The sequence below is a fragment of the Piliocolobus tephrosceles genome, chromosome 8 (genome assembly GCF_002776525.5).
Source record: "Piliocolobus tephrosceles isolate RC106 chromosome 8, ASM277652v3, whole genome shotgun sequence".
NCBI lineage: Eukaryota > Metazoa > Chordata > Mammalia > Primates > Cercopithecidae > Piliocolobus > Piliocolobus tephrosceles.
In genome coordinates, this window is record NC_045441.1 from 5,607,885 (window position 1) to 5,623,940 (window position 16,056).

General features: G+C 52.2%; 1 protein-coding gene across 1 annotated transcript in view; it reads right to left on the bottom strand.

Moving 5' to 3' along the window:
• Window positions 1–3,677: 3,677 nt before the first annotated feature.
• RNF216 (ring finger protein 216) overlaps window positions 3,678–16,056 on the bottom strand; it is a 135,736-nt gene continuing 123,357 nt past the window's right edge. Inside the window, exons 14-15 of the mRNA XM_026448777.1 lie at window positions 8,001–8,070; window positions 3,678–7,056 (exon numbers count right to left, since the gene is read on the bottom strand). Coding sequence (XP_026304562.1) covers window positions 6,737–7,056; window positions 8,001–8,070 — 390 coding nt within the window. The 3' untranslated portion in view covers window positions 3,678–6,736. The remainder of the gene's footprint in view (window positions 7,057–8,000; window positions 8,071–16,056) is intronic.

Here is a 16,056-nt window from a genome sequence, read left to right on the forward strand (position 1 = left end):
TTTTTTTTTTTTTTTTTTGAGATGGAGTCTCGCTCTGTCACCCAGGCTGGAGTGCAGTGGCTGGATCTCAGCTCACTGCAAGTTCTGCCTCCTGGGTTCACGCCATACTCCTGCCTCAGCCTCCCGAGTAGCTGGGACTACAGGCGCCCGCCACCTCGCCCGGCTAGTTTTTTGTATTTTTTAGTAGAGACGGGGTTTCACCATGTTAGCCAGGATGGAAAGACACTTTTACCTTTTTTTTTCTTTTCGAGACAGAGTCTCACTCTGTCACCCAGGTTGGAATGCAGTGGCATGATCTTGGCTCACTGCAACCTCCACCTTCTGGGTTCAAGCAGTTCCCTGCCTCCGCCTCCTGAGTAGCTGGGATTACAGGAACCTGCCACCATGCCCAGCTAAATTTTGTATTTTTAGTAGAGACAGGGTTTCACCATCTTGGCCAGGATGGTCTTGAACTCCCGAACTCGTGATCCACCCGCCTTGACCTCCAAAGTACTGGGATTGCAGGCGTGAGGCACAACGCCCAGCCGAAAAAGACACTTTTTAAGGATGGAGAAATAAAGGAGGCTGGGTCCGGTGGCTCACACCTGTAATCCAAGCACTTTTGGGAGGTTGGGGTGGACCGACTGCTTGAGCCCAAGAGTTCAAGACCAGCCTGGGTAAATAGTGAGAACCCCCTTTATTTGTTTTTTATTTTTTGAGACGGAGTCTTGCTTAGCTGCCCAGGCTGGAGTGCTGTGGTGCGATCTCAGCTCACTGCAACCACCGTCTCCTGGGTTCAAGTGATTCTCCTGCCTCAGCCTCCTGAGTAGCTGGGATTACAGGTACCCGCCATCATGCTCAGATAATTTTTGTATTTTAGTAGAGATGGGGTTTCACCATGTTGGCCGGGCTGGTCTTGAAATCCTGACCTCAGGTGATCCACCCACCTCGGCCTCCCAAAGTGCTAGGATTACAGGAGTGAGCCACCTTGCCCGGCCGTTGAGACCCCTTTACAAAAAATACAAAAATTGGCTGTGCATGGTGGCCCATGCCTGTAGTCCCAGCTACTTGGGAGGCTGAGGTGTGACTGCTTGAGCCTGGGAGGCTGAGGCTGCAGTGAGCCATGACTGCACTCTGCACTATAGCCTGGGAATGCAGTCTTAAATCTTTTTCTAAGACAGAGTGAGATCTCGTCTCAGAAAGACAGAAAAAAGTAGGCCAGGTGCGGTGGCTTACACCTATAATCCCAGCACTTTGAGAGGTCGAGGCGGGGGGGGGGGGGGGGATCACTTCAAGTCAGGGGTTCAAGACCAGCCTGGCCAACGAAGTGAAATCCCGTCTCTACTAAATATATAAAAACTGGCCGGGTACAGTGGCTCACACCTGTAATCCCAGCACTTTGGGAGGCCAAGGCGGGCAGATCACAAGGTCAGGAGTTTGAGACCAGCTTGGTCAACATGGTGAAACCCCGTTTCCACTAAAGATACAAAAAATTAGCCAGGTGTGGTGGTACACGCCTGTAAACCCAGCTACTCGGGAGACTGAGGCAGGAGGATCGCTTGAACCTGGGAGGCAGAGGTTGCAGTGAACCAAGATTGCGCCACTGCACTCCAACCTGGGCAACAGAGCAAGACGCTGTCTCAAAAAAAAGAAAAAAAAAAAAAAATCATGGAAGACATAAAAAAGAACAAATTGGATGCAGACAGAGCTATAGACCTGGAGGCCAGTCCATGACCGTTAAGGGAGAAAAGCAAGAAAAGCAAGGTACTTTTTTTTTTTTTTTTTGAGGCGGAGTCTTGCTCTGTCGCCTGGACTGGAGTGTAGTGGCCGGATCTCAGCTCACTGCAAGCTCCGCCTCCCGGGTTTACGCCATTCTCCTGCCTCAGCCTCCCGAGTAGCTGGGACTACAGGCGCCCGCCACCTCGCCCGGCTAGTTTTTGTATTTTTAGTAGAGACAGGGTTTCACCATGTTAGCCAGGATGGTCTTGATCTCCTGACCTCGTGATCCGCCCGTCTCGGCCTCCCAAAGTGCTGGGATTACAGGCTTGAGCCACCGTGCCCGGCCGGTACTAACTTCTTTAAAACCAAAGGCCCCCAAGTCCTGATCAGGCGTGTTGCAGTGTGCTGGCCAGCGCCTGGGGAAGGTGGGACGAATACCACCACCCTAGTCACTTTGGATGGAAAAAGGATAGCAGCAGAACGGATACATAGCTTTTATTTATTTACTGAAATTGCAGAAAATTTTATGATGATGTTGCAAATATAGAGGAGGAACAGGAACAATGACTGTATGCCATGAACAAATTAAAAATAAACATGAACTGGGTCTGGTGTGGTGGCTCACGCCTGTAATCATAGCACTTTGGGAGGCCAAGGTGGTCAGATCACCTGAGGTCAGGAGTTAGAGACCAGCCTTGCCAACATGGTGAAATCCTGTGTCTACTAACAATACAAAAAAATTAGCCCGGCGTGGTGATGGATGCCTGTAATCCCAGCTACTCAGGAGGCTGAGGCAGGAGAATCACCTGGTAGGCAGAGGTTGCGGTAAGCCGAGATCATACCACTCCATTCCAGCCTGGGTGACAGAGCGAGACTCCGTTTCAGAAAAAACCAAAAACACATTGTTTAGAAGCTGGGAATGTGGGTAACTTTTCTGGGGATGTAACTTTTCTCTTGAAGCTTTTAGTATACTTTTTCTCAGACATGCGAAAAACAGGTTAATTGTTCTATAGAGGCCGGGCACGGTGGCTCAAGCCTGTAATCCCAGCACTTTGGGAGGCCGAGACGGGCGGATCACGAGGTCAGGAGATCGAGACCATCCTGGCTAACCCGGTGAAACCCCGTCTCTACTAAAAATACAAAAAAACTAGCCGGGCGAGGTGGCGGGCGCCTGTAGTCCCAGCTACTCGGAAGGCTGAGGCAGGAGAATGGCGTGAACCCAGGAGGCGGAGCTTGCAGTGAGCTGAGATCCGGCCACTGCACTCCATCCTGGGCGACAGAACGAGACTCCGTCTCAAAAAAAAAAAAAATTGTTCTATAGAAAGTTGCGTATGGCAGGAGACCCCACGTTTTATTAAAGCGAGCTGTGGTCCATCTGCATTTGGAGGTCATAGCTTCCCCTGTGCCCAGGGCCCCCTTCAGATCTAGGGTCCAGATTCCTGCCTGGCCTGGTACATGGCAGGAAGGGCTCTGGAGGGGAAGAGGGTGTGCCAACAGCAAGGGTAAGCAGGGCCCTGGCACTGCAGCATGTCACCCGTCAGGAAAGGGGCTCAAATGCCATGGCCTCTCAGCCCAGGCACTTCCTGTCCTTGGAACCTTGTCCCCTCCTCAGCTGGGTGAGGCTTCTCCTGGTTTACCTGACCTTTAGGTGGGCAGAGACTGGGAAAGGGGCCTGCAAAAGAAACTGCACTTTTCTTGAAGGGGATTCTGTGCCTAAAACAAATAGACCCTTTGTGCCCAATCTGGGCCTTGGTAGCCGCCCTAGCGGGATTTGCCTAGCAGATCACCTGATCTTCCTCCCTCGCAGGGGAGTCGGGGGGCGGGGGGGGGGGAATTTTACTACTGGGCCTTTCGGGCCTGATCCTGCCAGGACCCAGTCATGGAGGTGCGGATGCTGGTTTAGATCGAACCACTTGGACGAATCTGTCAGCTGCCCCTGTAACTTGCCGGATGGCGGTGTGGAGAGATGAAGCCAGAGGGAGCAGAGCGCACAAACATTTATTTACAAAAAGTCCCAGTTACATATGATACAGGCTTTTTACACACAGTAGTTGAAACGGAATTATTTTATCTATTTTTACTACCAGAAGGTAAAGAAAAAGTTTAATCATTTTTTCTATTTTTATACAAAGTGACATATCATGCATTTTTTTTCAGTTTTTAAATATTTTGCTAAGTGCAAATACTAGATTCCTCTCTCCAGTTTTAAGGCAAGTAAGAGGGGGCTGTGGCTGGGGAGCCTTGTGCCCTGGGGCAAGCCCTGCAGGGGAAGAGAGGAGGTGCCAGCTGCCTCAGGGTTGCCTGTGGTCTGACCTGTTCTCTGGGCACCAGCACGACCTCCTGCTGGCTGCTCAGAAGACACCCAGTGCTTTTCTCCCATCCCTGGTCCAGGCAGGAGCCCGAGGTCCAGGCCCTGCCTCTGGACGGAGGGGCCTGGAGAGCCAAGGTGGGTGCTCACAGCAGCCCTGCAGTCCCCTGTGCCTGGCTTAGGGGGGATCCTCAGGAATCAGGGACCCTCCAAGGAAAAAGACAGCAGCTCCTTCCCCACCAGCCCAGTGTGGCCAGAAACAGCTGGAATTCCTCTCAAATGACCCACCCTTGGGGTTTGGCCTTAGGAGAAACATCACTCTGTGCTCCCCCTCCCCTGATAGGATTGAGGCCAGCACCTGCCTAGGGCTGTTTCTGCAGCTGCTGCCTGCTCCCTTTGTCCTGCCTGGGCCCCTTGCTGGTGCCTAGGGTGCAGGGCAGAGGGAGCTGAGGCTCCCTGGGCCTGAGGTCACCTCCTCTTCAGCTGGCCATGTCTGCAGCTGCCCTCTGCTCCCAGAGATCCTCCCTGGGAAAGCACAGGGAGCATATTTAAGGTACTGAAGACAATCCTGTCGCTGCCGCGTGGAGCCCGCCTTTCCAAGGCACTGTCGTTCAGGTTAGTAGCAAAGTTCAGGCAGCCCAACAGGTAGGGGCGCAAGGACATAGCAGCAGGCTGCCCCCAAGCCCGGATGCCCCACGCACCCTTACCCCAGGCCCAGGTGACCACCTGTCTTCAAAGCCTCCATCCCGGGCAAAGGCAGAAAGAATGGGTATCTTAGATTTTTTTTTTTTTTTTTTTGAGACAGTTTTGCTCTTGTTGCTCAGGCTGGAGTGCAATAGCACAATCTTGGCTCACTGCAACCTCTCGCTCCCAGGTGTGATTCTCCTGCTTCAGCCTCCTGAGTAGCTGGGATTACAAGCATGCACCACCTCATCCAGCTAATTTTGTATTTTTAGTAGAGACGGGTTCTCGAACTCCCGATCTCTGGTGATCCGCCCACCTTGGCCTCCCAAAGTGCTGGGATTACAGGCGGGAGTCCCCGCACTGGGCCATCTTAGATCTTTTTAAACCCACTTTAGTCCTTGAAATACGTCTGAGAAACCAATGGCAGCAAATGACGGTGCCCGCCTGCCCTAGGCACCTCGGGTGGGCCAGGCCCTGATGCAGAAGGTGGCAGGCCACTCTGCAGGCTGACACAGCCCCACCCCTATGGTTGTCGGGCTCAGCTGTGTCTGAGGTCTGTGAACTCCAAACCTCTCGGAACCCCATGGTAACATGACAACGCGGGCCACGGGGAGGAGAAAGTGATGCCTGCAGCCAGGAAGGTTTCAGGCCTCTTATCTGCCAATGGGCCAGAGTGATGCCTCGGGCATGGCTAGAAACCTGGGGCTGGACAGGAGGTGAGGAGGGCGAGTGGGGACTTGGCAGGGCCGAGCTGATGCTCAGCTGACCCCATGAGAAGGGAAGTGGCCCTCACATGGGAGGTACTCGACAGCACCCTCTACCTGCCTTCACCAACCACTGAGAACACCCAGGGGAACACACGGGGCAGAGGCAGCACCCAGGGTCACCTGTCTCCCTCAGGAGGCCCACTCCTCCCCCAAAAAGCCAGAGAGGAAAAGCTGCTTATCACCCAGGGTAGCAGAAATGTCTCCCTTAGCAGTTGGGCTGCCTGGCAGGGCCACCAGGCCTCTATCTTAGCTACCTCAAGAGGCTCTTTCGATGGGCCAGCTTCAGAACCATCCACTGCGCTGCAGTGGCCTGGCCAGGGAAAGGATTTCTCAGTCTGACTTTCCAGAGACTGAGGGTGAGACAGGCGGCAACAGAACAAAACCCCTGCCACGAGAAGGGTCTGCTGCTGCCTCATCTAATGCCTCATCAAAGTAGGTCTAAGAGCGGAGAGGACAGGTGCCCTCAACACTCACTGCAACGGTGCATGGGTTCTGGATGGGGGGACAGCATCTTGGCCCTCACGGTGGTGGCAGTGCCTCTGTGGGCCATAGTCCTAGCCCCCCATCCTGAGCAATGCTTCCCGGGCCTGCAGGTGCAGCTGCCTCTGCCCAACTGTGGGCCCCTCCAGGGAAATGCTCTCAGCTGCCTTGCTCCCCAGGGGTCCACTCCGGGGAGGCCCAGGTGTGAGTAGCAAGGGCCTGGCCTACGGCCTATGCCATGGACAAGGCAGAAGGTCTGTCACTAGTGGCCTAGGGGGATGTGAGGGGAGGAACAGTTCACACTGCAGCTCTCTCTGAACTCCACCATTTGGGACTTCATTTTTATTATGGATCGTCTGTGCTATGTAAGGAAGGCTCATGTGGTTTTAATTCTGAGAGGTTTTCCCCTGGTGTTTGCTAGGGGTAAAAATGAATGCAGGCAAAGTATTTCCTCTTGGTCTCTTTCTGTAGGGACTGGAGTGACACAGCAGCCAGGGCCACCACGCTGCCTGCTAGGATGGCAGAACTCTTCAGGAAGGGCTTCAAGGCCCTTTTAACTCTGCCCAGTGGGAGCCAGACCAATCCCACGCAGGCCCCCAGAGGGCCACCAGCTGTGATCACTCTTCTGGGAGCAATGGCCCTTCTAGGAAAGGGGTGGGAAGAAAACCAGCCTACCCTTCAACCTGATCTAAGATGCAATGGCACAGCCACCAGCCTTGGGGGAGGTGTAGGGGAGGGTTCTCCAAACACACTCCCACCCCAAACGGGCTCTGTGCTGCTCAATGGGGGTTCGGGGCCATCAGAAGCGATGCCGCGGCTGGGGGCCAAAGTGCATGGGCAGGTTGTGCTCTAGGGGCATGTGGACGGGACCGAAGTCATAGTTGACCCGCACGTTGGGCAGAGGGGGCACGTACGGGGCTGGGATAGGCCCCATGTTGAGAGGGAAGTTGTTGAACACAGGTCGCACGGGAGGCAGGGGGAAGGGTGGGTGCACAAAGGCGTAGGGCGGCATCTGTGGCTGTGGCAGGTTCTGCGGAACGGGCCTCGGGAGGGCCTCCACCCTCTGCACCTTCTCCACAGGCTTCTCCAGCGGGGGTCCAATGCGTTTGAAGGTGTTCTCTGAAAGGGATGCGAGGATTAGTGGAGAAAAACATTAAACCAACCTCAATGGAATCTAGCCTGGGACCAGGGCAGCAAGCTCTGGACACAGGAGTGGCTCCACACGCTGATCAAAGCACAAAACATGGACACCCCTCAAATGCCACTACAAGAAACCAAGGACAAATCTGCACTTCCCCTGGTGTCTTGCTCTACAGTGGCACCTCGGAAGGTGGCATGTCCATCCACCCAGGTCAGCAAGGCATCCTTCAGAGCCAGGGCCTTGATGGGCCACCTCAGTGACTCAGTTACATTTTCATTTTTTCTTTTTTTTCTAAATAGATGGGGTTTTGCCATGTTGCCCAGGCTGGTCTCAAACTCCTGGGCTCAAGTGATCCACCTGTCTCACCCTCCCGGAGTGCTGGGACAGGAGTTGTGAGCCACTGCACTTAGCCCTTTTTTTTTTTTTTAAAACGAAAAACAGATAGGGTCTTGCTATTTTGCCCAGGCTAGCCCCAAACACCTAGGCTCAAGTGATCCTCCCATCTCTGCCTCCTGAGGAGCTGGGATTGCAGGCAGATGTGTGCCAACACGTCTGGCTTCACTGCTTTTTAGCCTCGGAAGCATCAGCTAGGCCTACTTTTTCTTTAGCCAGGTGTGGCTTGTTTGATTCCTGAGCGCAAACCCATCCCTTGGGACTTCCTCACCATCAAGGAGATGCCAAAACTATACTGAAGGCTTTGAGGGCCTTTCCACAGGCCTGAAATGTGGCTGTGCGGGTGGAGTCAGATCTATTGCCACCTGAGGGACAGCACCCCCTCCTCTCCCGTGCTGGGTCGAGTGCCAGGACACCCAGGGAGGCCAGCAGGAGCCCACATGGCCTGTGGTCCTCTGCTCCCTCGGCAGTGCTGTGCTGCAGGGCAGGGCTGCTGCTCTGTCCTGGGGGCCTGGGGAGGGGCACTTGCCTCCATTCTTTCTTTTCTGTTCCTCTTCAGCCTCCTTCTGAATTTCCTCAATAAGCTTCTCATCATCTTCCTAAAATGCAAGCAATGACAAGGATGAGCCTGCAGCTTCACGCAGTGCTGAGGCCCCATTGTTCCTGGTGGCCATGGAACAAGCCCGAAAGCTGCTGCTGGCCACTGAGGCCTGGGCGGCACACCGTTCCTTCCCATTTCTCTGGCGCCTCTTTCATCAGCCTGATGGCGTTCCACGAGGAGGCCATCCACAAGGCTGGGCAGAGGGGTGTGAGCATGGCAGGCAGCTGCCTGGTGAGGTGGGGGAGGGTGGAGGACCTCCATGCACTGAACAACTGCGTGCAGGTGGTGGATATGAGAAGGGTTTGGAGATGGCTGGGTCTGAGTGGGCAGAGCCTGTGAAGTTTCAGATCCCAAGTCCACAAGCGCTGGGCATGGCAGCCTGTCTGCAGAGCCTGGAGAAGTCTTGCAGATGTCCTCAACTGAAATGGACAAATGTCCAGTCAGGCCCTGCCTAGCCCCAAGGCTGGCCTGGGTTCCTGGGCCAGGCCTCGGGGAGGACAGTCCCCCTCTGATCTTGCTGTCTCTTCTCCCAAACCCCATGCTTGGTAGGCCCGAAATGACAAACACAATTCTTTTTTTTTTTTTTTTTGAGACGGAGTCTCGCTCTGTCGCCCAGGCTGGAGTGCAGTGGCCGGATCTCAGCTCACTGCAAGCTCTGCCTCCCGGGTTTACGCCATTCTCCTGCCTCAGCCTCCCGAGTAGCTGAGACTACAGGCACCTGCCACCTCGCCCGGCTAGTTTTTTGTATTTTTTAGTAGAGACGGGGTTTCACCATGTTAGCCAGGATGGTCTCGATCTCCTGACCTCGTGATCCGCCTGTCTCGGCCTCCCAAAGTGCTAGGATTACAGGCTTGAGCCACCGTGCCCGGCCTGACAAACACAATTCACACTTGGATTATCTAAGATAGGAACCGAGAGGCACTGTGAGTGCAGGCAGACATGGGAGCTGTGCTGGGAAACTGAGGGACCACCCTGGGCAAGCCCTAGAGGTTGGGTTTTTGCCATATGCAGCTCCCACACCCCCACCTGCCAGCAGATACCATAGTGGAAGGACCGGGCTGTTGCCCCAGGACAGACCACCCGTGATGCCTGCTTCGTGAGTGGTGCTGACCTTAACCTCCCTCCCCAGTGACCCACAAAGCAGCCTTTCAGTTTGTGGGACTGAAAAAAGACTAAATGGATTGAAAAAACCCGCCAAGTGGGTGCCCATCTTTCCTGGCTGGCTACAGGGCCGAGGGTCTAAGGTGTGGCCCCGAGAGGGCTGAGGCTCACAAGAAGCAGAGTGGGAACACCGTGGCAAACCCCAAACACCAACTGCCGGCTCAGCATGCAGGAAAGAGAGGGCTGACTATAGGAGGGGCTCTGTTCCCTGGGGTCCTCCAAGAGTTGACAGCAGCCGAGCTGGGGAGAAGGAAGGAGAGGGATGGTGGTCCCTGATATTGTGAGGGGATTAGCAAGTCCCCAAAATGGAAGCAGTCTAATGAAAGCACATTTATTTTCTTGGCCGGGCGCGGTGGCTCAAGCCTGTAATCCCAGCACTTTGGGAGGCCGAGACGGGCGGATCACGAGGTCAGGAGATTGAGACCATCCTGGCTAACACAGTGAAACCCCGTCTCTACTAAAAAATACAAAAAAAAAAAAAAACTAGCTGGGCGTGTGGTGGGCGCCTGTAGTCCCAGCTACTCGGGAGGCTGAGGCAGGAGAAAGGCGTGAACCCGGGAGGCGGAGCTTGCAGTGAGCTGAGATCCGGCCACTGCACTCCAGCCTGGGAGACAGAGCGAGACTCTGACTCAAAAAAAAAAAAAAAAAAAAAGCAAAAAAGCACATTTATTTTCCTAGCTAGACACACCTTCAGAGCCTAACCATATGGCCAATTTTTCTTTTTGGGGAGAAATATTAATAATGACCACTTTGGTTTTTTTTATGCTGATCTGATGACACCCAGAGCAGCAATTGGAAGGAACACAACCTGTGGCCTGGCAGAAGATGGCAGCCCCATGAGGGCTAAGCAACGGACAGTCTGCAGGTTTACTTATTAGGTTATTAATGTCACAGCCGAGACAGAAATCAGTGATTTCCCCACACAGAGTTGTTTGTGAACCTCAAGGGTTCTGAAGTTAGCAATTTCCTTCACTAAAGGTGCACTGAATGCCTATTCTGTGCTAGACACTGATCTAAGTTTACTGGTTAAACTTCAGATCAACAATGAAACAAAGGCAGATGGAATAAGTAAGTAATTAGATAACACATTCCCTTGGTTTGGTGGATGAAAGATTCTTAGAATAGAGTTCCCGGAGACTGGCTCTGTCTGCAATGTGGATGACACTATTCAATTCTCCTACATTCTCTAGGCCTCAGATGCCAAGTGATGGGTTGGACTAAAAGGTCTTACAAGCTTCTTTCCAACTCTGACACTTGGACATTAAGATACTCAAGTATGTTTTCAGCAGAAGCAGCCTCCTTGCTGCTGCCTGGCCAGGTGTTCTGAGCAAGGTGTGAAGAGAGGAGAGGTGACAAAGGTCAAGTTCCCATCATGCATATCAACAGTTGCGAAGTGTCCAAGCACACCATAGAATCCTATGTCTAGAAGAAATCCTGAGGAAGCTGTCTCTCTCCAGGGTTAACATGTAAGAATTCTCTATCAAAACCCCAAGACGAGGTCATCCAGCCTCTTTGCGAACACTTCACAGGGGGAACTTACTACCCTCAACATAATCACTAAGCGAGTCAACATGAAGGGCTTCTGTAACTCAAGAGGGTTGGGTGGGCAGTTTGAAGGCCTCCATGTGAGTATCAAGATAGATTCTATCAACTCTCTAGACTGGGAGCTGGCAAGCCTCTTCATTTTGGAGCCAGTGGCAGGCCTAGGAAAAAAGATTAAAAAAAAAGAAACAAACAAACAAAAAGAAACAAAAAAACCCCAACAAATTAAGGGAAGTGATCCAGAAAACTGGTGGGAGGATCACCTGAGCCCAGGAATTTGAGACCAGCCCGGGCAATAAAGTGAGATCCCATCTCTACAAAAAATACAAAAATTAGCCAGGCATGGTGGTGCGAGCCTGTAGTCCCAGCTACTCGGGAGTGATCGTGCCACTGCACTTCACACTCCACCCTGGGTGACAGAGTGAAACCTGTGTCAAAAAAAAAAGAAAGAAAGAAAAAAGAAAGAAAATTGCGCAGCAGGAGAGCCGTGGGCCTACACCTCTTAGCTAAGTGAGGTCGGCAGGTTCCTGAGTATCCCTGCGTCTAGGCAGCTCATCTGTAAATGGGCTGCTTTGTCAAGGACTGAATGAGCTTAAGTATGTAAAGGATGTAGCCCAAAGTAAACGGTCATGATTAGGACACAGGAAAACTGAAAAATGACAGGTAGAGTTTTAAAAGTTGAGAAGTTTCATAAAGAAGTGGTGCACACTGGGAGACACCCACACTGTTTCTTTCAGGGGTCCTGACTCTGGTCTGTTATTAATCTCAACCAGGACTGTACAACCACCACTCCATCTCACCCCAACCTCTGCTGCATCTCCTCGATGCAGTTACACCATCAGTCCCCCAGGGACACTTATGGCCTTCCATGGCACAAGGAGGTACCTTAGGAATCATCCATTACAACCTCTGTAGCACAGAAACTGAGGTCCCTGAGAAAGTACCTTGTTCAATGTTATGGCTAGCTGGCGGTGAACTGGGACAAATGCACATACCGGGCCACTCAATGGTCCTTCTGGAAGAAATCCACAGAAAGATATCCTGAAGGTGTCCCTGCCCCATACAGAGCACCCACACCAGTCAGGACCGTGCTGGACGCTGCAGACACAATGAGGAGTGTGGCAGCCCTGGCCCTCCTTGTCAGGGTCTCACGTCTCTGCTACGAGTACCGTTCTAGCCAGCACCCCTCTCCGGAATTCCATGTGGATAGAAGGGGCAATTTCACAGCACTAAAGACTAGACACTCGGTGGCTCACGCCTGTAATCCCAGCACTTTGGGAGGCTAAGGCAGGCGGATCACAAAGTCAGGAGATCGAGATCACCCTGGCTAACACGGTGAAACCCCATCTCTACTAAAAATACAAAAATCAGTGGAGTGTGGTGGCAAATGCCTGTAATCCCAGCTACTTGTGAGGCTGAGGCAGGAGAATCGCTTGAACCTGGGAGACAGAGGTTGCAGTGAGCTGAGACCACGCCACTGCACTCCAGCCTGGGTGAAAGAGGGAGACTCCGTCTTAAAAAAAAAAAAAAAAAAACTTACCACTAACCCCTTTTTTCCTCAGACTCTCCCCTGATAAAACAGGAGGGACAAGAGAGGCTCTCTTTTGGGTAGAAGAGCTCTGGCCCCCTGTGGCACTGCTGAGGCTGAGAGCATGTAGGCCACTGCCTGATTTTTATCACTAAGCTTCCGTGATAAATCCCAGTGCTCCTGAATAAATCCTATTTCAGAACTCCCTTCTGAGGCACCTGCAAAGGAGCGCAAGCCCAGATTTCTGATAGAGATCGGCCGGGTCTGGAGGACAGTGCAGATAGAATCTTCCCAGCCTACCATTCAGAATTCTTCTTGGAGAGGAAGAGGGAGCCTTAGAGTCCCAAGGAAATAAACGTTGCATCCTCACCCTCCAAAGACAGCCACCCTGGAGCTTTTCTTCCGATCCCTCCCTCTGTTCTGATCACTCTCCTGATTGACAAGTGGAATCAATACCCTTTGTCCTTGAGTCCCATCTTGGGAGTCAAGCCCTTAAGAGTCTAAAGATAGTCTGGGGTTTGTATTTCACCCAAAATGGTGGCACTCAGCTATGATGATCTGCAATTTTACCATAAATAATGAGCCAACTGTCAGTTATACCTAGATATGGCTTGTTTCAGATTTCAACTGTCTCCAATTGGCTAGAGCCACAGGACACTGTGCTTAGTAACTTTAATAAAACAAAGTTTTTTTTAAAAGAAAAAAGTTACACTTTTAGCTAATACGTTAGACTTTAAGGGGAAGATTTCTTTCCTTTTTTTGAGACAGTGTCTTGCCCTGCTGTCCAGGCTGGAGTGCAGTGTCACCATCATAGCCCAGTGCAGCCTCCACCTCCTGGGCTCAAAAGATCTTCCTGCCTCAGCCTCTTAGTAGCTCAGCCTACAGGCGCCCACCACCACATTCGACTTTTTTTTTCTTTTTTTTGAGACAGAGTCTCGCTATGTTGCCCGGGCTGGAGTGCTGCGGTGCGATCTCGGCTCACTGCAACCTCCACCTCCCGGGTTCACACCATTCTCCTGCCTCAGCCTCCTGAGTAGCTGGGACTACAGGCGCCCGCCACCACGCCTGGCTAATTTTTTTTTGTATTTTTAGTAGAGACGGGGTTTCACTGTGTTAGCCAGGATGGTCTTGATTTCCTGACCTCATGATCTGCCCACCTCAGCTTCTCAAAGTGCTGGGATTACAGGCGTGAGTCAGCGTGCCCAGCCTAACTTTTTTTTTTTTGGTAGAAATGGGGTTTCACCATGTTGCTCAGGATAGTCAAACTCCTGGACTCAAGTGATGCACCCAACCTTGGTCTCCCCAAAATGCTGGGATTACAGGCATGAGCCACCACACCCAGCTGCAAGATTTCTTTCTTAATTTGGGGTGGAAGTTCCTTCCACAATCAGTTTCTCTGAAGCATCTGAAATTCCTCAAGAGTGAAGATAGGCCAGATAAAGTTGGCTCATGCCTGTAATCCCCGCACTTTGGGAAGTCGAGGTGGGGGTATCACTTGAGGCCAGGAGTTAAGAGACCAGTGTAGCTAACACAGCGAAACTTCATCTCTACTAAAAATACAAAAAATTAACCAGGTGTGGTGGCACATGCCTGTAATCCCAGCTACTCGGGAAGCTGAGGCAGAATTGCTTGAAGCCGCAGGTGGAGGCTGCAGTGAGCAGAGATGGTGCCACCGCACTCCAGCGTGGGCGACAGAGCAAGATTCTGTCTCAAAAAAAAAAAAGTGAAGACAATCCCAGTGCTTTGGGAGGCTGAGGCAGCAGGATCGCTTGAGGCCAGGATTTTCAGACCAGCAAGGGCAACAGAATGAGAACCCAGCTCTACAAAATTTTAAAAATTAGCCAGGTGTAGCATATGCTTATAATCCCGGCTATCTGGGGGGCTGAGGTGAGAGGATCACTTGAGCCCAGGAGGTTGAGGCTGCAGTGAGCTATGATTGCACCATTATACTCCAGCCTGGGCAACAGGAGAAGATCCTGCCTCAGGAAAAAAAAAGTGAAGACAACTGAATTGTAAACTTAAAAAATGGTAAGTTTTATCTTATGTTTCACCACAATTAAAAAGAGGGAGGGGCCAGAAGCAGTGGCTCACGCCTGTCATCCCAGCACTTTGGGAGGCCGAGGCGGGTGGATTATGAGATCAGGAGTTTGAGACCAGCCTGGCCAACATGGTAAAAACCTGTCTCTACCAAAAATACAAAAATTACCTAGGCGCAGTGGCAGGTGTCTGTAATCCCAATTATTTGGGAGGCTGAGGCAGGAGAAACATTTGAACCCGGGAGGCGGAGGCTGCAGTGACCCGAGATGGCCCCACTGCACTCCAGCCTGGGTGACAGAGTGAGACTCCATCTCAAAAAAAAAAAAAAACCAGGCCGGGCGCGGTGGCCCAAGCCTGTAATCCCAGCACTTTGGGAGGCCGAGACGGGCGGATCACGAGGTCAGCAGATAGAGACCATCCTGGCTAACACGGTGAAACCCCGTCTCTACTAAAAAATACAAAAAACTAGCCAGGCGAAGTGGCGGGCGCCTGTAGTCCCAGCTACTCAGGAGGCTGAGGCAGGAGAATGGCGTAAACCCGGGAGGCGGAGCTTGCAGTGAGCTGAGATCCGGCCATTGCACTCCAGCCCGGGCAACAGAGCGAGACTCCGTCTCAAAAAAAAAAAAAAAAAAAAAAAAACAGGGAGGGCAGGTTTAGGATTGATTTTGAGGTTAAACATGAGGCCTAGTCCCTCATCAGATACTTTTTGGGCTTGGGCTAAGTGACAGATGGGATATTGAGTCCTTTCTGGAGTCAAGTCCCTCGGGAAACATTCCAGGCATCCGAGCACCACCAGCCTGTGAAGAGGACACTTGGAAAAAGGCCACGCTGCAAATCTAGGACACACTTAGGCTGCTGGGAGAGGGGAAAGACGATGATGAGGAACCAGGGGCTGAGCTGGATCACAGTACAACTGTCCTGCCCTCTCTGGGGCTGAGTCACAAACAGGAAACCCTGGTGGTAGAGCTGCCTGGAATCCCAGCACTTTGAGAGGCCAAGGTGGGTGGATCACGAGGTCAGGAGATCGAGACCATCTTGGCGAACACGGTGAAACCCCATCTCTACTAAATATACAAAAACATTAGCCGGGTGTGGTGGCGGGCGCCTGTAGTCCCAGCTTCTCGAGAATGGCGCGAACCTGGGAGGCGGAGCTTGCAGTGAGCCGAGATCGCACCACTGCACTCTAGCCTGGGCGACAGAGCGAGACTCCATCCCAAAAAAAAAAAAAAAAAAAAAAAAAGAAGCACTGCTGGCTTCTTCAGGAGAGGCTGCTGCTGGCATCAAAGGAAAAACTACAACTCTGTGGCTCAAGATCTGGCTTGAGTGCATATGCAGCTCTACCCCCACTACCTAACCTGGAACCCACTCCTTTCCAAAACAGGTTAGGGTGAGAAGCAAATCATTTCTTACCTTTTTTTTTTTTTCTGGAGACAGGGTCTTGCTCAGCCCAGGCTGGAGTATAGTGGCGTGATTATAGCTCACTGCAGCCTTGAACTCCTGGGCTCAAGTGATCTTCTCACCTCAGGCTCCTGAGTAGGTGGGACTACAAGTGTGTATCATCATGCCCAGCTAATTTTTAATTTTTCTTATAGAGACGGTGGGGGAGGGGGAGTTCTGTGTTGCCCAGGCAGGTCTCAAACTCCTGGCCTCAAGCAATCCTTCCACCTCCGCCTCCCAAAGTGCAGGGATTATAGGTGTGAACCACGGCACCTGATC